Source organism: Phlebotomus argentipes, unplaced genomic scaffold (assembly GCF_947086385.1).
Source record: "Phlebotomus argentipes unplaced genomic scaffold, Phlebotomus argentipes genome assembly scaffold_18, whole genome shotgun sequence".
Taxonomy (NCBI): Eukaryota; Metazoa; Arthropoda; class Insecta; order Diptera; family Psychodidae; genus Phlebotomus; species Phlebotomus argentipes.
In genome coordinates, this window is record NW_026776177.1 from 10,683,882 (window position 1) to 10,706,666 (window position 22,785).

Sequence of the window (22,785 nt, forward strand, 5' to 3'; positions counted from 1 at the left end):
TTTCCATTAACGAAGCCAGACGGTTAAATAATTCACCGACACGATGCAATATCAGTATTATTACCTTTAACAATGAAAGACGCGAGCGGGCCATGTTTTTTGTGCATAGTTTGGCTCTCTTGTAAAAGCTCAATGGGAAGAGGGAGAGAGAGAGGATATGCTTATTCTGGGTCTGAAGACGCGCACGTCCTCTCGGCCTAAAGGAATAGAAGAGGGGAAGGAGAGAGAGAAGAGGTGAAGAAATATTTGTGTATGCCCGCGAGAGTGGTTTCGAATGTTACTATATATGTATCTTTGTTGTTCCTTCCGTCGTTCCGGATGATGTTGTCTCGTTCGAGTGACCCACTTTTGCCACGATAAATTGTTGTGTTGCTCACTGCCTTTTTTCATGTGAAATCCCACTCAAGTGTGTGTGTATGTGGATTCGTGTGGTGAAGAATATGAAGCTTGAAAAGAGCGTGCGCCACACGACAAAGTTTTCTCAGTGTTTATTATTTAATTTCGTATGAGAGCCTCTCTTACACATTTTTCGACCATGTAGTTCCGATAATTGAGGTTGTGTTGGTGAAGCTTTTGGAATGGGGTGGGGCGCGGAGAGGAGCTTTCGAGTGTCTCAAGCGATTGAGACACAGAGTTTCCAATGAGGAAAATCAACAGAGAAAACTTGAGCCTCTAAGTTGTAGAATAGGTATTTCGTAAAAGCTTGATGTATACCTTATAAATAATTGGGCGAAAATTTAGATTAGGCATTTTATTTTAAAACTTAGGCTAATACTATAAAGCAGATTTATATCATGAGAGAAAAATCGACCTTAGGAAAAAAAATCGTTGGGTGATAAATTGAGATTTTTTTTTAAGTATAATGAAACAACGATTGTCGTTAATCTTACGATCAAAATTGCATCCCTGCTTATTATTGAAAATTAATTGAAAATTGGTATGAATATTAAAAGATTCTCATTTCTTTTGTATGTAGAATCACGGTATTTCGTTGCTTTTCGAGTTTGCAATAAACATAAATTTTTCTGTATCACATCATTATGAACATACATAGTCTTTAGGGTTTCAGATTAATGGGCAATTTTACCAGAAAGATTGTAAAAGTGTTAAATTCTTTCTTGAAGCCTTTCACTATATCTTTATGGTTTCTCCTCTTCCTGTGCCAAATACCCTCTTGCGGTTTTTTTTACCATTGTAATTTTATCACAGATCATTTCACCAACTCCTCAGAGCGTTGTTTATGTGAGAAAAGGGAAAAATTTCGCTTGGCACAGTATTTGTGCTAAAATGTCGACCCAAAATTGTAACTATTGTGATTATAGTGTTTTGCTATTTATTCGAGAATAGCTGAAGCAATTCTCCTCGAAGGCACTTTTGTATTCTTAAGACGGGAGAGCGAGAGAGGCATTTTGCTGTGCTGTGCAGTATATAAAATGTTCTTGGAGTGCGAAAAGGCGGTACTTAGAGAGTGTACGGAAAAAATTGATCAAGCTGTTGCGCGCTGGAGAGACGGTCTCTCATGTGATGAAGAATTTGTCTGCATAGAGTGGAAGGTTTTTTTTCGGTGTTGCGATTGAGAAAGAATTGGATGATGAGGTGGGGAGTGTGACATTATGGAGGAATTGCAGAATGTGTTGCAATAAAAATTTCCATCATTCATCTTCGCGCGATGCTAAAAATACGAATGGCAAGAGGGCAACATGAGAAGAGTAAGAGATCATGAGACAAAATGAGAGTACTTGAATGGGAAGGAAACCAGTGTGGAATGCTATCTGGCGAGGGCGAGAGACGGATTTTGTGTGGATAGAGTGAATGAAAGTGAGAAAAGGTCAATGAGAAACTTGCAAATGTATGTCTTCCGTTACAAAGTTATTCAATGTTTACCAAATCAGGGATTGCATTTTCATGATTTGGATGGAATTATTCCATCTCTAGTGCGCGCCTTCATATGGAAACTTCAATATGAATTGAATGTAATTATCAAGAATTCTCTCGCTTGACCTACTTTCTGGGAAAATTGGTGGGTGGGTGATTTAGTATTTTTTTTTTCTCTCCCGCCATCCGTGCCATAAATTTTAATTATTTGTGGATTTTTTTTCTCTCGTCTGCTTGTGCCAAACAGTTGATGTAACTTTTTGGATAAAAGGGGTTGAAAAGCTCTTGGGATTAATTCGTCTCTTCTCACTCTTGACTTCTTTTTCCTTTCGCTCCAATTCACACGGAGTGTGGAAAAGGCTCTGGGTGGACACACATTGAGGCAGTGTTTTTGGGGACAGAGAGAAAACCAATCTCGAGGGCACCACAAAATGATTGTGTAAATTTTTTTTCGGTGTGTGTGGAGCAAGAAAAGTCAAGCAAAAAGACTTGAAAATTAATGAAGAAATCTGTGTGGTGTGGAAGCGTGGATAGGAAAAAATGGCTCAGGTTGTGTGTAGGAAAATTCGTTATATTAATTCCGAAGTTGAGACTCACACACAAATGCAGAGGATTTTATATAAAACAACACAATTGAAACGACAAGTTGGCTTGACCCACTTTTCGTTGTGGGGCTCTAAAAGCACGCATCGTGCAATGCTTTTAACACTTTTCTTCTCTTTTCCCCTCCTTGAGTTCTTTGTGATTTTTTTCTGCTGGCAAATTTACTGGTATTTTTAGATATAAATTTGGAGTTGCAAGTTGCACATTTTGGGGAATTTTTATGAGAATTGAAGCACTATATTTAGCTCATTTTTATTGTTTTCACGGTTTTAAACTTCCCAAATGGCTAATTCTTGCATAGTTTTTTTCTTCTTCCAATACTCCTTAACTTTTATTTTCACAGACTGAAGTACTTTGTGCATGTGTGTATGTTTGACTGTGCAAAAAAGGTGGAAATAGTGTTGAAATTGAAATGAAAATGTTCAATGTTTACCCAAAAATTCCTTTCACTTTTTTACAATGGGCTTTCCATACAGAGTTTGGAAGTCGCGTAAGTCACATGTTTTTGCTCCTCTCGTGTCCACTTCATAAGTGGGAGTTAGGAAAAAAAGCGCACGAGCTTTTTTTGCACACCTCAGACAATTTAAGCTCAATGATCCACTGAGAATTGGTTTACTTTTTTCTGTCCACGCATATTTTTTTTCACTCTCACTTTCATACTTATAATGTTGTGTGTCTTTTTGTGTTTGGACAGATGAGATTGAAAGGGAAATCGAAAGAGGAGTGAGAGAGAGAGAAATGAAGCAAGAGACGCGTGACAATCAATCTCAATTCACTCTCACGCACTTGGATTTAGCTGTATCGTAGAAATTGACCTAGTTTCCTCCACATTGTCCTTGACCTACTCTCATCTTCTAAGATGTTTGATAGCTTGTAAGTTTAATTTTGTTGAGGCTCGCAGCTTCCAAAAGAGCACACACAATACAGTAATGGATTTATTTATTCACTATATATGTTATATTGTTGTATCTCGCGCGTATATCAAAAGAGGTGCTTTTAATTGTTTCATCATCTTTTGACTTGTTCTTTGGCGGATTGCTGAAAGCGCACAGCGTCCTCAAGACAATGAACAATTGTAATATTACGAAAAAAGGTATCCAAAGAGTTTTCAAATTTCCCGCCAACGACAGTATTTAATTCTTCTATCTGAATTCCCTCTCTCAAATTGCTTACAATTGAAGACAAGGAGCCCCATTCATGTTATGTGTGAATTGTGCATTTTTGGAGCATGTTTGATGGAATATACAAGAGAGGAAAAAATTGAGATATCATTTAGTATTAGATCAGAGTCTTTGTGCACCTCTGATTCATTGTTCATGGGTGTTTAACACCTCACAAACGTGTGCGGGAAGGGATATAATTGACTCTGCGATAGGGGAAGAGCGTCTCTAATGTCTCAATTGGATGTGTGAGTAATTAATAGCACGTGTCAAGAGGCAATTCTTGTGGGAGATGCAAAGACAAATGGCATAGATTGAGAGAATGCAAATATAATGTGCCGCAATTCGCCTAATGATGGAAAGCATGATTTTTCTCATATCTCCCATTGCCAAATTCACTATTTATATTTTTTATAACTCCGCCCCTCTAAAAGCCCCGCCCAAACTCTTTTCTTGTAAACTGTGTGTTTTATCACGAGGTTCGTTTTTTTTGTGAACACAATCACAAATCCAAAACTTAATGAACTATAATTATGAAGGTCCAACTCCTTAGAGTTGTCATACATATCACCAAGAAATAACATGTAAATGTGAATTAATGTTGAAATATAAAGGCATGAAATTAGTCAAGAATAATTTCTCAATACGTGATAAATGATTTTTATTTATTTGACTGCAATTTTTATTGTTCACTCCGAAAGAAATAATGTGTGTGTGGATATGCATGAGTATATTATGGACAAAAAGCCGTGTGGAATTGTAAAGTGAACAAGAGATATGGCACAAAGTATTTCCCAATTTTGTAGTACAACTGTTCTCTTGGACATGATATACCCGTTGGTATGTGGGGAAAAAGTCTCCGTATTACTTGAGATGTAGCAAAATGAGCTTTTTGTATGTTTCCCACTAATTGAAGGTATAAATTCAATCGCGCGAAGGCAATTTTATTGGATTGAGACTTTTTATGAGGCATTCTAATGGGATTTTTCTATTCTCTTGCTTGTGATTCATCCCTCTTGCATTTCCGCGTAAAAGAATATGTATATGTATTGCCGGCCAATGGATTTGAGGTGGTTTTTAATCTCAAGAAAGGTGTTATGATCTATTCTTATTCCAGAGAGTTGTGATGAATTGAATTCGTTTTGACTCTATTTATATCTCACTTGTAGTGATTTTCTTCAAGTGCTTGAGTATCTGTGGCACCTTTTTTCCTTTCTATATGATATTATTTACCGTGTATCGTGCTTGAGTGTGTTTAGATGTCGACAAAATGCTCCTAACCAACAGTATCACGCACAAGTATTAAATAATTTCTAACATTGTAATTCACAATTGCCTCAGAATCTATTTACTCGAGTCGTGGTGTTTTGTGTTTTTCCTTCCATTTTCTTTCCTTCCTTCTTTTTCCACCACAAAATGAACGCGTATTTTTACATTTTCTCTTTAAATATTGAGTTGAGACGTGTATGAGAGTGAGTGAGAGAGGGAATAGGTTAAATAAATTGTTTTGTTTAGTGGCACTCTGTGTACGGTACCTATTAAATATAATTTTTCTTTGTTGCCATTTTCACGAGACGATTTATCTTGGGCGACATATATTGGAGTGACACACTCCAGTAAGTTCATTTGAATGCAAGAGGGAGCTTGAGAATTTTGCAAGAACTTATATTTTGCCATCTAGAGCCATATAGGCGGCCAAATAGATAAATGGCATTCCTGAGAGAGAGTGAGATATTGAGCAATGTATTGACACAGTAAAATACTTTATGAAGTCACTGACTTTCTGTGCTATTGACTCTCATGTGCAGAAATTTAAATAACACGTCGCCAGAGCTCTGAAGGTGTTGAGGAATCGTATAGTGGAAGTATAGTACGAAAAAAGTGTGTGGCGTTTGTGTGAAAGTTCATGAAAGCTGCGGCGACAGCATTCCATTGACAAGGAAAGTAATTTTTTTTAGAGAGAGTGAGAAGTGGAAGTGAAGAATGGGAAGAGAGCTGTGTTCGGTATAGTGAAAAGTGGGTCAGTGTCAAGGTTTTCTTCTTTGCTCTTTCTCTAATAAATTTCACTCTTTCACATTGCGCTTTTTCTCCTCCTCTTCTCGCATTTCACCATGTCTGATTCCGATGTATAAACACCGCAGTGTTGTTTGAAAATGTTTGTGTGGTATTGGATTGGTTCAGCATTACTTAATAATGTAACCATGAGGTGAATATATAGATGAAATGGCATGGGAAAGGTGATATAAGAGCTCCGTGCTCTTGTGCATTTCTCTCAAGTGGAAATGTATTCCAATGCCAATGAGATGAACTCGCATATACTTAAATACTTTAGAGGAGAGAGCGAGAGTATTTAGATTAAGATTAATCTAACTGTATATGCCCAGACAGTAGTAAGATCCTTCAGCAGTATTCAGAAAGGATACATCTAAAATCGTATTTGTTTGAATTAAAGAGCTTGAACTTAAGTGAGGTTTTAAAGTAAGACTTCATTTGATGACCTTTCAAGGATTTTGATCGTTTTGAATTTGTTTGGTATCAGTGATCAAATCTCTTTATTTAAAATGTGTGTTTTGTTGAGGATGAAGAGGAAATTCTTTCCGATCCAGTTAACATCTATTTTTTTTTCTCTTCGGTCTACCACACAATAGAGTGCACAGAGTGAAATGTGCAAAATGCACAGAGAGAGAGAGAGAGAGAGAGAGAGAAAAGAAGATTACTGCACGCGGTTTTTTCGATTCACTCTCTGTTGTGTTTTTTTTTCATGTGAAATAGTGATGTAAAAGTCAAGTTAATACTATTAACATTGATCATCAATTGCAGTAGTTTATGGGAGTGTGGATGATTGTGTGAATCTTGTATAACCGTTTGGGCGATTTAATCTGAAATATTCCCAAGAAATGTGAAGATCAAGAGTATAGGGAAATTTGAAAATTCATGGAGTTGGGAAGGACAATGATTTGACTCAGTGACACAGTTCTATGTTAGGAAGATGACGCTGAAAAAAAGGGGGCCAAACAAATTGATTACATATTAACTTTTGGGGGGGCTCTGGCTTTTTATTTGGTGTGTCTCTGAAAAATTAGCATTTTGACCATGCCAGTCAATGTCAGGCGAAGAAGAAGAATTTTAAATTTCAAATTTCCTGCATAAATTCTCCACTCTGGCATGGAATTTTTCCCTCAATCCACGCCTCTTTTTTTCGTCAAACACCTTCTTTTCGGGTGGCGATTTTTCGCGACACAGCAACAAGAACTGTGTCAATGAATTTAGGTGGGAATTTAATCCTGGGGATTTATCGCATAATTCACCTATGTTGGACGTGATAGCATCTTTTGGTGATATCTCACCGTTGTGAATTGTTGGAAGGAGTAGCAATTAGTGCATCAACGTGGTGTGTAATTGTGATTTATGTGATAAGAGTGGGAAATAGTCTAAATATCTGAGTTGTAGGGTGATGAGGAACACTAGATAATCACGCGATTTTCTAGTCCCTCTGTTTTGCAGGGTGTTCGAATGCAGAAGTGAGTGAATGTCGTCAAAAAGTTTTAATGAAAAATACAATACTCATGTAGTGTATGAACAAAGTGTGCAGAAAATTGCATAAATAATGCATACACAAATGATGATCAATTTGCTGCAAATTCTTTCTCATTGGATTTAATGAAAATTTTGCGGTGAGCACATCGTTTCTCCGCATATAAATTACCTCTCTACATACTACGGTGGTCTACACACTGATCTTTTTTCCTCCTCAGCGAGATATTATTTGGTATGAAAATTAAGGTGTTGTCCACTGTGGATTGATGCAATACAATATTTTTTGTGTTTCTCGCTCTCACTGGTGTCCCAACAATTTCCTATATGTCGTCCACCAACGCGCTACTTGGGTGCCTTTCGTAAAACCCCACCGTCTCCCATTGTAATTGACTCTCCATATGAATGGTGCAAAAGATAAATTATAGAATATGTGACTAAATTGAGTTCACTCATATTACAAACTTTACCATTATTATTTCACTCTCCTTGCCTGTAGTGGTCATGAGAGAGGTTTTTTTTTTGCACTTTGACTCTGAAATGAGGAGACATTGTTAAAAATGCAACGTTATAAATGTCTGTTATGTTTCTTGACATCATTCTGTGTGGTGTTCTTGATGTAAATTGATTTGGATCGCCATTATTATTAAAAATGTGATCATTTACATTTTTTTCATTGGCCACTATGATCATCACAATAGTTCTTTAATGCATTACTTGATGTCAATATGATATGTTTCAAGCCATGAATGAAGTATGCTATTTCGTGCCCAACAAAAGCGCACAACTGGGCATAAGAAGCCGTGGAATTTTGCAATCAATCCATCTTCTCTCAATTTGGAGTAGTGACTTTTTTGTCTCGAGGTTGCCTCTTGCAAATCTTGACGATTTGGCTGATTATGATATATTGCATTGCAAAAGAACCATGGAGTGTTTTTTTTTTTAATAAGAAGAAAGAGGACGGAAGGAGAATGAAAAGCTCATTAAGTATCTCTTGAGAGATGATTTTCACTTGAACAATTTGCATTGTCTTTTTTAGGGAATCACTGACTCTCACTCTAACGCTGAACATTGTGAAATGATTGTGGGGTTTCCATATTTATTGAGACAATTTGCGAAATCTTTACTGTACATTCTTGAGCAATTAATTAATGACTCTCTCTGTTGTGGTAATTGCAGCTGTTCGTGCTGATCGGATGCGAGGTGGTCGAAATAAGTTCGGGCCAATGTACAAGAGGGACCGTGCAAGGAAGTTACAGATACTGCGACAGCGTCAACTCGCCCTGCAAGCTCTGCGCGGCCAAATGGGCGCCTCAGATGGCTCGCAATCTCAATTGTCTCCCACTGGCTACCAGCAGCCCTACACCAATATGCACATAAAGCAGGAGATCCAAATTCCACAGGTGGGTTGTGCTTTGTTGTCACGCAGTGTGTCTGGGCTTGTGTGAAGGTTAATGCTTTTGATGATCCTCAGGTATCATCGCTGACGTCCTCTCCGGACTCCTCGCCCAGTCCTATCGCCATAGCGCTAGGACAAGTGAACACCGGAGGAACCACCGTGATGTCGATTGGCGGGAACGTCGGGAGTGCAGGCGGCGGCGCAGGCGGGGGAGGTGGTGGCGGGGGTGGTGGAGGAAGCAATGGACCCACAAACCCATCGACAACAGCAATAGCCACCATACAGAACACAATGACGGATTCGAAGCTGTGGTATGCCAACTCAACGACAGCCTCCCCGCATTCACTGAGTCCCAAAGCCTTCAGTTTCGATGCGAGCACCAATCCCACAAGTACAGCCGATTCCGGGAGCTTCGTGGAGACGCTCAGGTGGGAATTCATAATAAGTTGGTCATGCGGTTGGCGAGAGGTTTAATGTGGAAATTGTGGTGATTTCTTTTCTTTGCAGGGTATCACCGATGATCCGTGAATTTGTCCAGTCTGTCGATGATCGTGAGTGGCAGACGCAGCTATTCTCCCTCCTGCAGAGTCAGTCGTACAATCAGTGTGAAGTGGACCTGTTTGAGTTGATGTGCAAAGTGCTAGACCAGAATTTATTTTCTCAGGTGGATTGGGCAAGGAACACCATTTTCTTCAAAGATCTCAAGGTGAGTGCGCTTAAGTCCAGGGAAAAGACGGGCGATGGGAGGACAGTTGAAAACCTCCTTCGAAGGTCGGTAGAGGCAATCAATTATTTCACATCGCAATTAATGTGGAAATCACATGGAAAGAAAAGAGATATGGTTGAATTTGAAACCGGCAAACGCGGTGTGAATATTGTCCTCTCTATGCCGTATAGCGTGAGCTTTTGAGAGTGCGACAGGGAGAGAGAGAGAGAAAGAGAGAGAACAAGAAGTGCAGTGCGGAAATCCACGTGAAGCAATAAATGCGGCACAATTTGAAAATTGTTACTCTATCGCGACCGCGCTAAAGTGAGATCGCGAGTGTGTCGCTTGCCGTCTCGCGAGGGCATGCGCTTACCTTTTCGGGGGATAATGTAAGCCATAGTGTCTTATAAAGTTGCTCTTGGAGCACACTTGAGCGAGAAGTGCAAGAGAGATGGTTTGAGATGTCTTCGGGTGTGGATGAGATGAGGTGTGTGTTTGCCAAAGGCGGGGGGGAGAGAGAGAGAGACCTGGGGAGGAAGTGGCAGAAGGAGGAGAAGGAAAACTTTATGGGTAGATTGCTTAGAGTTGCTGAATCGCTCTCGCTCACGATGACCTACTTGTCAATTTGAGCTGAACGAAATTGAAATATACACAAAAGCCCCCCCAACTCACACACAAACATGCACACAAGCTCCAAAAGCTCACAAGAGTGTAGATGAAAAAGCTCATTATATTAACACATTGATGCAATACGACTTATGGTGTTTAGGTGGAAATCGTACGCCTCAAAAATCCATGTTATTTGTAGATGCTCGATGAAAATTTGTTCTCAATTTTCCCCGCAAAATTTATTGGATAGTAGCAATTCAGTGCCAGAATTGTGGGTGGGCTTTTTTTGGGGGCGATAGAGAGAAATGGAGGCGCCGGGTGGACTGGCAAAAGGATGTCAGAGCAAAAATATGCCGTGGGAAACAGGAAGACACTATTTGATCTAAGTTATTGCACTCTGTCACAGTGTTTTATGTTAGCATGGCTTGTAGAAAAGCCATCAAGAGTGAAAATGTCATGTGAAAAATCATCACAAGAGAGCGATGAATTGATTCAAAGGGGGAAACCATCTGGCTTAGGTTGAGAAAAAGTCAGTGTAATTGGTGCAGTTTTGATTTTTATTTTAATTATCAATAATAATTCGTGAGCTCTGAGATCTTCCCATTATCAACAAAAAGACAAGATTTTCTTTTCTTCTAATGAACTCGCTTCACTGTCTGTACGGGATCACGACCACAATATCTCCCCCTTTGATTTGGATTATGTGTGTGAGAACGTGATCTGGAAGGTATCTCAACAATGTCTGATAGCCAAATCAACCGGAAAGTGAATTTTCACACTGGAGAACATGCATGTTTGCGGTATGGTCTCCTCCTCGAAAACAGCGCGCCGCTTTACTTGTGTTTCATGCAATTTTATTAAACAACAATCACGATTCGATTGACATATTGGCGCTGACCTGATTTTCGTTTTGTGTATTTCAAAATCCATTTACCATTTATGAATTGAAATTTTTTTCACTGCTCCTCATCTCTTTCGGGCTCACTCACCACGTCCATCGTCAGCTCTGTCACTCGATTTGCACGCTGTCGGGTTGTTTTTTTTTCCACATGACTCTAGATCATCTAACAACGTGTCTTCTGCAATAGCTAATGGTTGAGAGGTGCTAAAAAAAATTATTTGAAATTTATTTCACTCTCTAGCAATGTGTGCTTGTGTGGGTTTGTGTGTATTTTCCAAATCGATACCATAAAGCGGTTGCTTGTCTTCCGATTTTGCAAAATGGAAAAAATGAGCAAATGGGGGAATTTGAAGAGGAAAATCCACAACAGCTTTTTCCAGCAACACTTCGATTTCCCCCTGAGTTTCTGAAGAGAGTTTCTCAAGCGGCAGCTTTTTATGTGCTGCTTTTATGCATGTATGTGAGGAAGAAAAGGTGGTTAAGAAAAATTTGAAAGTTCCTGTCCAGCGCGTTGAGGAAAATTAACAAATGGGCAAGAAATGAAATCTAAAAATATTGCTGCTATTGTGAAAATGCATGTATTTTTCACAGCAAATTGTTGTAATGCAAAATTATTGTAAATATGTTGCTCTATATCCGGCGAGGTAATTTTTTCCCCTGAGGCCATAAAGTTACTAATAATTGGATGAGATTTGGCCCAAGATTGGACGCGAGGAGTCTGTTGAAATTGGACAGTGAAACAAGAGATAGAGAGTGACTCTCCTGTCTTCTCCATTGTTGAGGAGGAGTGTGAAGGTCAGTTTTTGGGCTTGAGCTTGGGATAATTAACCGTGGAAGGGCCAATTTTCGGCGTTAACAGATTTCTTTCAAGTACAAAGATTGCAGTAACACTTTTTTGTTGATGTTAATATACATAATTTGATAAATGGTAGTTATTGTTCGTTGGGAAATTCTTCAAGGTTTGAATTTTTTGGCAGTGTTTTTCCTTTTGGGCTTAGAGCTTTAGAACTACTGCTGTACATACATATGAAGCTTGAAAGTGCGGTGACTGAAAAATTTGTACATCGGAAATATTTCGACGGTGTGTTTCGCTCTTTTTTGTGTGTTTCTCTTTGCGCAATATTGATAGATGTTGGGGAGCTTAGGAATTTTATGGTGGTGCTATTACAAAATTTTGAGCTCGAGCAGCACAACATTTTGGAGCTCAAAGTGGAGAGACGCCCAGTCCACCTTGAAAGTGGGGGGATTTTGCAGTTCTTGCATCTCTCAAAATGCTCCTTGACGCGCGCACTTTTGCTGACCACAGTCTGTATGCCGATTGAGAGTCAGAATTTCCACATTATTAACCCAATTGTGGGGTTCTGGTTGGCTATGGACAATGGGTGGGAAAAATGGCAGCTGAAAAAGCTCAGTGAGATTTTCTCTCAAAAGTTTCCTGATTAATTCTGACATTGACACAGTTTCGTCAGCGAGTCATTTTGTGTGATCGTGTTTTTGTGGCTTTCCTATGCTTCTCTTGTTTCGCGGACTCTCAAGCGATGTTGTCTTTGAAGGAGAGGGAGAGTTGAAGCTAAATGAGTTAATATCTCAAGCAGGGCTCACGAAAAAATATGTTTTGGTGACCTACTTTATTGACATGCTCCTCCCAATAGCCCAAAGTTAGTTATTTGAGGCACTAGTAATCTGTTTTAGAAGAATTTTCCTCAGCCAAGTATTTATGGTTGGGTTGAAATGTGCATTCTTGAGATGATTTTCTCTCTTTAGCGTTCCATCACGGAAAAAAGGCTCATCTTCTGGAAGTTTTCATGGTCGTGGACACGCGGTGTTTGTGTGTGCTTTGACGTCAATTCCGATCGAACGCCTACGAGTTTTTCCAGGAAAGAATAATGTTTGTATGTGTGTGTGATGTAATTGTGTGTGAAGGGGTGGTATTTTTGGGGTGGAAAATGAAGGGAAATCTGATGGCACAAGTATGGAAATCATAAGACTTTGTCGTCTCTTTTCGCCCCTTTTTCTGGCTTCATATTCACACAACGAACTGAAAAATACATATTCCCGACCACCCCTGAATAGTTTGGCAGGAGAAACAGAGTGGGAAAAGTGGGTTAGTGGGTCAATGGGTGCCCGTTATATTTCCACACAAGAGAGCAAGACAGAGAAAGAGAGGGAGAATGAGAGAACAAGCCGGGAAAACAAGAGAAAATTACTTTATGAGAGCATTTTGAGATTGTATATCTCCCAAGTGAAATTTCCTGCAAGCAATTTCCGAAAGATATTGGGAGACAGATACTTTCCCACCGATTGACGATTTTTCTTCAACTCTCACATGGTTTTTCATGCGAGAGGAGCGGGAAAATCAATTTTCTAACCGTGACCTAGTTAAAGTAGTGTTTTGGAAAATGCGGCACTTCAGGGCTGGCGTTCAATTGATGACAAATGACGGGTAAAAAGAGGCATTTTCAACTCACGTTACAAGAATATTTGAATTGATGTATGTAGTTTTCGAGGTGTTCAATAAATTGAGCGGTTTAGGGATGATTATAAGCAATTTGAGATATTAAGAATTGCAAAATGAACATTTTACATAAAGACATAAATGTTATGTCGCTGCAAAATCTTTAAGAGTTCGATTAACGCTTCTCTGTTTGTTGTCTCACTAGGTGGATGATCAGATGAAGCTGCTGCAGCACTCGTGGTCAGACATGCTCGTGCTGGATCACTTACACCAGAGAATACACAATGGCCTGCCGGACGAGACGACGCTCCACAATGGGCAGAAATTTGATCTGCTTGGCCTGGGGCTGCTAGGAGTTCCACAGTTGGCGGATCACTTCAATGAGTTGCAGAATAAGCTACAAGAGCTCAAGTTTGACGTTGGCGACTACATTTGCATGAAGTTCCTGCTCCTTCTCAATCCAGGTGAGGTCATATGTGTTGTTAGAGCGTTGTAAAATTCACTGAATTGAAGACTTTCCCTCGGCAGAAGTGCGTGGCATCACTAACAGGAAGACCATCCTTGAGGGTTATGAGAATGTGCAGGCGGCCCTGCTGGACTACACGCTCACCTGTTATCCATCGGTGACGGTTTGTGGCAATTCTTCGATAACTTCTTATATTTGTTGGGTGAGATGACTTGAGAATACTCGTATCTGAAATGGTTTTGTCTTTGCAGGAGAAATTTAGCAAGTTGCTCAGTATTATTCCGGAGATCCACGCAATGGCGGCGAGAGGCGAAGAGCACCTCTATATGAAACATTGCGCCGGCGGAGCGCCCACCCAGACACTTCTCATGGAGATGCTGCACGCCAAGAGGAAGTAGAGAGACAACGGAGAGAATCTGTGCTGAGAGGGCGCGCTTTGAGCGAGAGAGAGAGAGAGAGGGAGAGAAAGCCACACATCTTGTGCAAAAGTATTAAGTTTATTGACAGTTTAGCGTGGTTGATGGAATTACTTTTCCCACAATCGAAATCACTTTCCATCACACATACACACATTGTTTTCTAGAAACACTCATTTTATTATTACTTTTAATCCTTCCTGTTATATTGAAATTTTTACTTTAAGCCACCCGGTGGCTGGGCAGCTGAATTATTATTGTTTTCTTATAATTGTCAATACTGTGTGCTTGATTCATTTCAAAGGAGAGAATTCTTTGGTTAAATTTTTCATCTTTCACTTTTACCCAGTGCACTGGGAAGCGTTGGTCTCCCAGTGCTCTTGTTGTCTTCAATCATCTGCAAAAAGAGATCCACTCAAGGTAAAACTCATACGTTACCATTTCATCTCAGAGAGTAACTTTTACTAATAATTTTAATTTTATTTTTTTTGTAATAAAATTATTTGTATGTTAACTTGAAATTGCAAAAACACGTGTCAAGATGGAAGGCAAATTTTTTTTTGTGTATGAATTAATGTTTTGTTATACAAGTATTGGAGAATCAGTGCAATATTTCCCTGATTTTATCTTTTAAATTCCTGGCTAAATTGACGATTTCTACAAAACATGAATAGGAGTATATGAAAGTCTCACTGGAAATTACCATAGAAGTCAAATGGAGAGCTTTCACAAGCGCATTTCCTGCTCAAGTATATCTCAAATGCTTTCCGACGAGAGGAAGAGAGAGAGGGAGAAAGGAAGAAAAAGCGCTGAGGATGGACAAAAAGATGTCTTTAAGAAGCTTTCTGCACACTTTAATCACCATCACACTCAGTTGTTACCGTTTAAGATATTTAGAGGTGGAGCAAATAGATTCACAAACTCAGAAGAATCCCTTATGTTGAAGTTGCTACTAATTGGGAAATCATCACTGCTCTCGGATCTCAGTGTAAATAAACTCAGAGCTACAACATAGGCAAAGAGGAAACACATATTTTTGGGTAAATTTACTTGAGGAGCTGAGTGGGAAGAGCGGGAGGAAAACTGCAACAACTTGCCTTATTGCAAAAGAAAAAAAATACAACTTTAAGAGAATAAACACTCCAAATGGTCAAAAAGTACAAAATGTTACTAGAGAGAGATTTATAGTAATTATTTTTGTAAATAGAATGGCAATAGGACGTAGTTAAACGGTGTACAGAAATTAGAGAGACGATGGGATAGTCATTGGGTGAGCAAGAGAGGTGCAGTGATGATGTTTTCAATTAGGAGTGGCCACTGAGGCATCACCTGTTTTGTGTGTGAACAAAAAATTGTAGCAAAGAAAATCAACTAGATATGATATTAAAAAAAAAAAACAACAGTGAAGAAAAATGGCACATAATAATCCTAATGACACAATATTTAAAAAGAAGAAAAAGTAAAGAAAACTAGAGAGGGAGAAAGATATCAATTTATTTTGTGGATGAGAGAATAAATCAGATTGAAGATACACTATTTTAAATAAGATTTTATTGAATGTTGTGGAGAATATATAGGTCTAACCGATCTTTCTAATAGGTGTAAATAGGCAAGAGATGATCAGAGATCAAAATATATTTTGTGGAAGGGCTGTTTAGATTGGGAAGGAGGACTAATTGTGACGAAGGTAACCAATGGAGTGTGATAAGAATTGCCAGGTAGATGTTGTGAGAGAGAGAGAGGATATATTTTGATGAGAAAAATGTACAATATTGAGAAAGAGAGAATATTTTATTTTTCCATCAAACTACAAATTAAATGTTACTGCAGAGGAACAGAGAATTGAAAATAAGGAAGAGAGAAGATAAAAAAAAATTAGGAAGGCGTACAAGAATATGTAAATTTGTGTAAATTTCAGAAAAAATAGGCTATAAATGATGATGATGAAGATGAAGAAAAATCTATAATTGTAGATATCAAAGAAAACTTTCTCTTAAGACCCTCCTAAAGAAGCAAAACCTAATCTTGTGTAAAATTCACTTTTAAAGCAGAAGAAGAAACGAACATTGATGAATCTTTCGATGGGAGAGAAGATACAAATTTATCTTTAAACGTTCTTATGTAACTTTCTTATAGAAATAATGTGGCCTAGAAGATTTACTTTTTGTAGAGTGCAACAAAGAGTGCAGTTGTGGACAGTGAGGAAAGATGGATAGATGGAAAATGATCAGTTTTCCCCTCGAAAAAGGATGATTTTTAGCAAAATTAATTGAAATTTCTTGGTGTCTCTTAATGCTAAGAGAAGTGAAACACGGTTGAAACATCACATTTTGGAATAAGAAGGCAATCAAGGCTTCGAAGATTTTATTGAGAGCGAAAAAATTCTGTGATACAGTTTTCCGTAAAATGCTTTATGCAAAAAGCCCAATTCTTTACTTTATCCCGTTTTCTTCTCTGCCCGATGACTTCTGAGGCGCGCAGGTGAGAGGGAAACACGAGAATTTCAATTAATTTTGCCTCTCCCGCCCAAAGAGAGCGATATTGCGGAAGTGGTGGAGTTGGGAGGCGATTGGCGGTGCAAAATATGCGCTTTTTGGTGAGGCACCTTGCTCATGTGGGCCACTGGGAGGCGCAAAAACCTAATACAAGAGATGCTGTGAGTGCAAGAAAGGAGCCCAAGGCTCACCTATTGGATGGCGTTTCAATCAAAATTCTCTTTTTTCTCAAAGAAGAAAAGGATGTTTATATTTTTTTCAGATGATAGAGAATATTTACTTAAATCTATTTTTGTACATCTTTCTACTTATATTTTCCTGTTAAGGATGTTTAGTGCGAAATTTACGTGTAGTGACATGAGATTTGACACATTCCATTCGACGGAGGGCGAGAGAAGAGCGGACAGAGCTAAATTTTGAAAATGAGCAAGGTGCTGAGAAAGTTGTGAATATCAGAACTTTAATTACTCCTGTAAAATGTCGCATATTTGATGAAAAAAAGTGTATCGTGTGAACAAATGAGAAAGTAAGAAGAAATCTTATAAATGTAATTTTAGGGAGTTTGTCTCTTAAGAATTGTTGATGAGGAGAGGATTACAAAGAGAAAAAAGAGAAACAAAACGCGATGGTACCTACCTTAATGTGTTTTTCATTAATTTCTAGCTGTAATGGAAGATAAAGTTTAATTTAAAGTTGTATATTTTGTAAAATTCTACCATGTAAGATCTTAAGTTACGCGTTGGAGTATAAAAATCTTTGTAAAATGTTATATAAAAGTGTCTATAGAGTAGATAAGTGAGAAAATAACAAAGTTAATGCAGTGAAAAGAAACAGAAACACAAGTTTAATGACAAAGGAAGAAAAACCGGCGAGAAATCTGATAAAGTCAAAGAGAAAAGGAAGTGAGAAAACAAATTGCTTGAAGCTTTTCTTTTTTATTATTTGAAAAAGAACTATGTTAAAATGGTATTTTGTAAAAATATTGATGAGTTTCTATTTAATACTTTGTTAATTATATTTAAGAAGAGAAAGAGAGAGAGGGAGCGAGAGAGAAGGAACAGTGCAGAGAATGTGAGGAAACGCCCACAAATTCGTTATTTGATGATAAGAGAGAAAGTTGATTATTTTACAGCATTGCGTGTCTTAATTTCTATTTTTATATTCTCTAATTTTTAAACAGCGCAAACTAATTCCCATTTTTTGTCAGTTGATCTTTTCTTTACAAATCATGTCAATAATTTTATTGATTTTTATCTTTTGAGAATATCATTTTTGATCTTTCACAAAGTAAACAACAAACTTTATGTATTAATGAAGTAATGGATAAAAGGAAGGCGAAGAGAGAAAATCGTGAATATATTTAAATAAAAAAGAGAGAATATTTAGTTAAGTGATGAAAAGGTTTTAATTTAATTTACAATTAATATACAGAAATTAGTGAGTATAGACAGAAATCTATCTGATGTAATGAGATGGAGAATGGAAAATGTATAATTAATACTTAAAATTATATTTTCTGTAAAAATAAAACTTATGTATTAATTTTGTGGTTCCTGTGTCTAAAATTTGCAACAATATAGCGCGTGTGATGCAAGAACGTGCTATTTACAGGCTTCGCCCGCGGAAGTGTGCAGGTCAAAACTCACTCCCTATCAGATTTCGCCACAAAAGATCCCCTCCGGATGCCGGAGATCTGATCTCTGACCTTCTCAGAGAGAATTGGTATGCTGAAAATACCTCAATCCGAAAGATTTTGTCCATTCCTGGGCCAGTTGTCGCAGTCTGAAGGTGTTTTCCGGGCGTGTTTAGTGAGCGAAATGGCGATATTTGCCTGTATAGTTGCACTGCTGATTCTGTTCTGCTGGATAGACTCGAGGAGACCACGAGGATTTCCGCCAGGACCTCCATGGCTGCCTATTGTTGGCAATTTTCCACTTCTATTTCGCCTCAAGAAGTCCTTAAGCCACCATCACATGATTTGGCAGCACCTGAGCGTCCAATACGGGAGTGTTGTTGGACTACGTCTGGGCAGAGATCGAGTTATTGTTGTATCCGGCTGTGAAGCCATCCGGGAGTTCTATAATCGCGCCGAATTTGACGGCAGGCCTGATGGCTTCTTCTTCAGAGTGCGCTCATTCGACCAGAGACTGGGTTTGGTGTTCACGGACGGTCAGGCGTGGGAGACACAGAGGCGCTTCTGCATGAAAACGCTGAAGCAGCTGGGCTTTGGCAGGTTCAGCATGGTGCAGCGCATTGAGCAGGAGGCTGAAGCGATGGTTGAGCATCTGTGGAGGAAGAACCAGCGAGATGGTGGCATTTTCATGCACAATGCTTTCGATATTTGTGTGCTGAACGTCCTCTGGACTCTGATGGCGGGCAAAAGGTTCGATCTGGAGGATAAGAGACTCACTGTGCTGATGAAGCTCATTCATGAGAGCTTCAGGATAATCGACATGTCTGGTGGAATATTGAATCAATATCCTGCAATCAGGCACATTCTACCCAATTTATCAGGCTACAGACCTTTAGTGGAGGCTTTCAAGCCACTCTGGAGCTTCCTCAGGGAGACAATTGAGGAAATTCAGCTGGGCAAAGAGGAATTCAGTGAGCCCAAGAGTTTAATTGATGCCTACGTGAGGCAAATCACGAGTTCTCACAATTCTGCAACCACTTTCACGGAGGAACAACTTCTATCTCTCTGTCTGGATATGTTTCAAGCCGGATCAGAGACCACCAGCAACACTCTGGCCTTCTCTCTCATCTACATGCTTCACTACCCCGAAGTGGCCAAGAGAGTCACAGAGGAATTGAGAACGGTTGTAGGTTCTGGCTTCCCAAAGCTGCAGCACAGACCTCATCTCAGCTACACCGAAGCGGTTCTCTGCGAGATCATGAGGTGCGTCAATGTGGCTCCTCTGGCCATCGTTCATCGCGCCCTGGAAACGGTCAAGTTCATGGGATTCACCGTGCCCAAAGGCACTCTCGCTCTGGTCTCCCTGTACAGCCTTCACATGGACGAGAAGGCATGGGAGAGACCTCGAGAGTTCCTTCCCGAGAGATTTCTCGACGAGAACGGCGTGCTAATCAACCATGAGGGCTTCCTTCCCTTCGGCTCCGGTAAGATTACCTCTCACATGATAATTGATTCGTAGCAATCTCTGCTCTCCTTCACAGGCAAGCGTCGCTGCATGGGTGAGAATCTGGCAAAATCGAGTCTCTTCGTCTTCTTCGCAACCTTTATGCATGCCTTTGAGATGGAATTGCCAGAAGATGCCGAACATCTACCGGATCTCGAGGGAGTCGATGGCATAACATTGTCACCAAAGGCATACAAAATCATCCTATCGCGGCGAGTGTTTGATTATTAAAATATTGCGATGCAAATCCTGGGTCATCGCACCTTTGGGAGGATTGATAATACAAAAAAATTGTTTTAGAAGAATGCTAGACGAAAACACAGATCAGCGACCCCAAATTTGATATATGCAGTTGTCATAGTACTGAAAATCGTAAGCACGCGCGTTTCAGCATGAGTTCAAAAATTCAATAATCTCCGGGTTATCAATACTCTTTTTACATACCAATTATCATCTATTTTTTTGCTTTCCTGTTTTACATTTAATTTTTGCAACGCAGAAAAAAACCCACAATCTTCAAGTTCAGAAATTTTATAATGAGCTGTATTCACCAGATGATCTGAATAATTGCCGCGCTTTCAGCGTAAACGCTTTTTCCAGCGTTGATTTCGTTTTAATCTCGCGATTCAGGATACTTGTTTTTACAGTGAAAAGGCAAAAATGTTGGAAGAATGAACTTTGAAATTCATCAAAGAAAAAAGATCGTTTATATTAAAGAAATCGATAAAAAGTTTTTTTTTTATTGTTGAAGTGAAGATCGGAGCAAATATGATTTCATCTTTCTGGGAAACAATTTATAATCTTGCCTCGAACATGCGCCTTCGGTATTCAGTCAATGTTGGCAGGATATGCCAGCAGAACATCACTTCTTTGGCCCGCTCAATCACCAGTATTATTTCCTCTTCAGAAACCATTAAACATACATTTTAGTGCGTTTTTTCACATACTTTTGGCACTCACTGTACACGATTCATTGAATACTACGGGTTCGTGTGCGACTGCTTCACAACTGAAGACAAATTGGTAGCACCAATTGATGGCATCACACGAGAATTCTCGTGTGAAGTGTATGTGTGAAAATAGTTTTGTGGCACAGAGCAAAAATTCAGGCTTATCAGCTCAACAGGGAAGTGTCTCGTCAGTTCAACTCTGAGCTGATAAAGATCGCTGAGTCGGCGCCCTACTCATGAATGTGCTTCTCTGTCTTTTCTCTCACCGCGCTTCTCAGTGTTGCATCGAAGATCGCCCGAGCCAGTCGTGATCGGCACAGTGAATTTGCTTATCTGGCGCGCGTGAGTGTGTGGCGATGCGAGAGTTTGGAGACACGTGCGGCGAAGTGACTGAATCAGTGTGGGATCCGACACAGAGCCGCCAAGACGTTGCCCAAAGGAGTTGACTGCAGAAAGGCGTGCTCTTCAATGTGATTTACGTAATACGAACATCGCGATGGACGGTACTTTAATGCTTCTTGTGCTGCTCTTGTGCCTCCTTGTAGGACTTTTGCTGCTGAGAGAGTTCTGGCGCCCCAGGAATTTCCCACCAGGTAAAGGCAGTGTTGAATTCTCGCAGTGAAGTAGTTACAGTGAATGAATTTTCAGGGCCTCAGTGGCTTCCGTTCGTGGGAAACTCCCCACAGATTCGACGGGAGGCCAGGAAGTTGGGGGGCCTGCACAGAGTGTACGATCAATGGACAAAGGATTACAGTAGTCCAGTGCTGGGCATGAAGATGGGCGGTAATTTCTACGTCGTGGGCTCATCTCATGCCATCGTGCGGGACATTCACATGCGAGAGGAGTTCGAGGGGCGGCCAAAGAATTTTTTCATGCGCCTCCGAACGATGGGTTCATTGCGCGGCATCACGTGTGTGGACGGAGCCATGTGGGCGGAACACCGAGCATTCACCGTGAAACACTTGCGAAATGCCGGCTACGGACGCCAGCCAATGGAAGTGTTGATTGAGGAGGAACTCGGTGATCTGCTCACCTTGATAGAGTCGCAAGGAGAGAAGGAGGGCAGTTTCTGGCCGGGAAAGTATCTCCCGGTGTCCGTGCTGAATGTCCTGTGGACTTTCACGGCTGGGAAGCGCCTTGGCAGGGAGGATGATAGGATTGAGAGGTTGCTGGCACTTCTTCAGCAGCGCTCTAAGGCCTTTGATATGTCTGGAGGAGTGCTGTCATCGATGCCGTGGGTGAGATTCCTGGCGCCCGAGTGGAGTGGATACAATTTAATCCGGAGATTCAATGAGGAGTTGAAGGATCTGCTTATGGAGGCGATTGAGAGACACCATGAAACATATAGCGAGGAAAAATCATCGGATGACCTCATTTATGCCTTCATCAAGGAAATGAGGGCTCAGAGTGGTCACACAGACTCCACATTTACCGATATTCAACTCTCAATGGTTATCCTGGACATCTTCATTGCAGGATCTCAAACTACAAGCACCACTATCGATCTGGCACTCATGATGCTCCTCATCAATCCCGCGATTCAGGAGAAAATCAGTAGAGAAATCTCAGAGAATGCCCAGAAATTACACTTGAACACACTCACGGCAGCTCAGCACGGGAACTTTCCCTTCACGGAAGCATATCTGATGGAGATTCGTCGCTTCTTCAATGTTGTCCCCATATCTGGACCACGCAGAGCAACAAAGGAAACTCTATTGGGTGGTTATACAATCCCCAAGAACTCCACAATTCTCATCAATCTCCACTCAGTGCACATGGATGAAGACTTCTGGGGAGATCCCAAGGTTTTCCGCCCTGAGAGATTTCTTACCGAAGATGGAAAGATCTGCAATGTGGAGAGACTCATGCCATTCGGCCAGGGAAAGAGACGATGTCTCGGTGACACTCTAGCTCGTGCGTGCATCTTCACTTTCTTCACTGGCATCGTACAGAGATTTAAGCTGTCCACACGCAATGAAGATGAGAAGCCAGATGTTCATCTTCTGCCTGGAATCACTCTCTCGCCTAAGCCGTACAAAGTGTTCTTTGAGAAGCGGGAAAAGCTCTCTTACTAATCAT

The 22,785-nt window shown here is 40.1% G+C and overlaps 2 protein-coding genes across 2 annotated transcripts in view; both read left to right on the forward strand.

Moving 5' to 3' along the window:
- Window positions 1-15,524, forward strand: part of LOC132260161 (nuclear hormone receptor FTZ-F1) — a 39,520-nt gene extending 23,996 nt beyond the window's left edge. The window contains 7 exon segments of the mRNA XM_059758117.1: window positions 8,352-8,575; window positions 8,647-8,999; window positions 9,079-9,277; window positions 13,448-13,706; window positions 13,771-13,871; window positions 13,960-14,036; window positions 14,038-15,524. Of these exon segments, the coding sequence (XP_059614100.1) occupies window positions 8,352-8,575; window positions 8,647-8,999; window positions 9,079-9,277; window positions 13,448-13,706; window positions 13,771-13,871; window positions 13,960-14,036; window positions 14,038-14,203 (1,379 nt within the window). The 3' untranslated portion in view covers window positions 14,204-15,524.
- Window positions 15,525-16,942: 1,418 nt separating this feature from the next.
- On the forward strand, window positions 16,943-22,781 carry LOC132259145 (uncharacterized). The gene is made up of 5 exons (XM_059756698.1): window positions 16,943-19,736; window positions 19,794-19,974; window positions 20,985-21,048; window positions 21,104-21,299; window positions 21,355-22,781. The coding sequence occupies exons 1-5, from the start codon at window positions 18,344-18,346 to the stop codon at window positions 22,779-22,781; spliced, it is 3,261 nt and encodes a 1,086-aa protein (XP_059612681.1). The 5' UTR covers window positions 16,943-18,343.
- The last annotated feature ends 4 nt before the right edge of the window (window positions 22,782-22,785 follow it).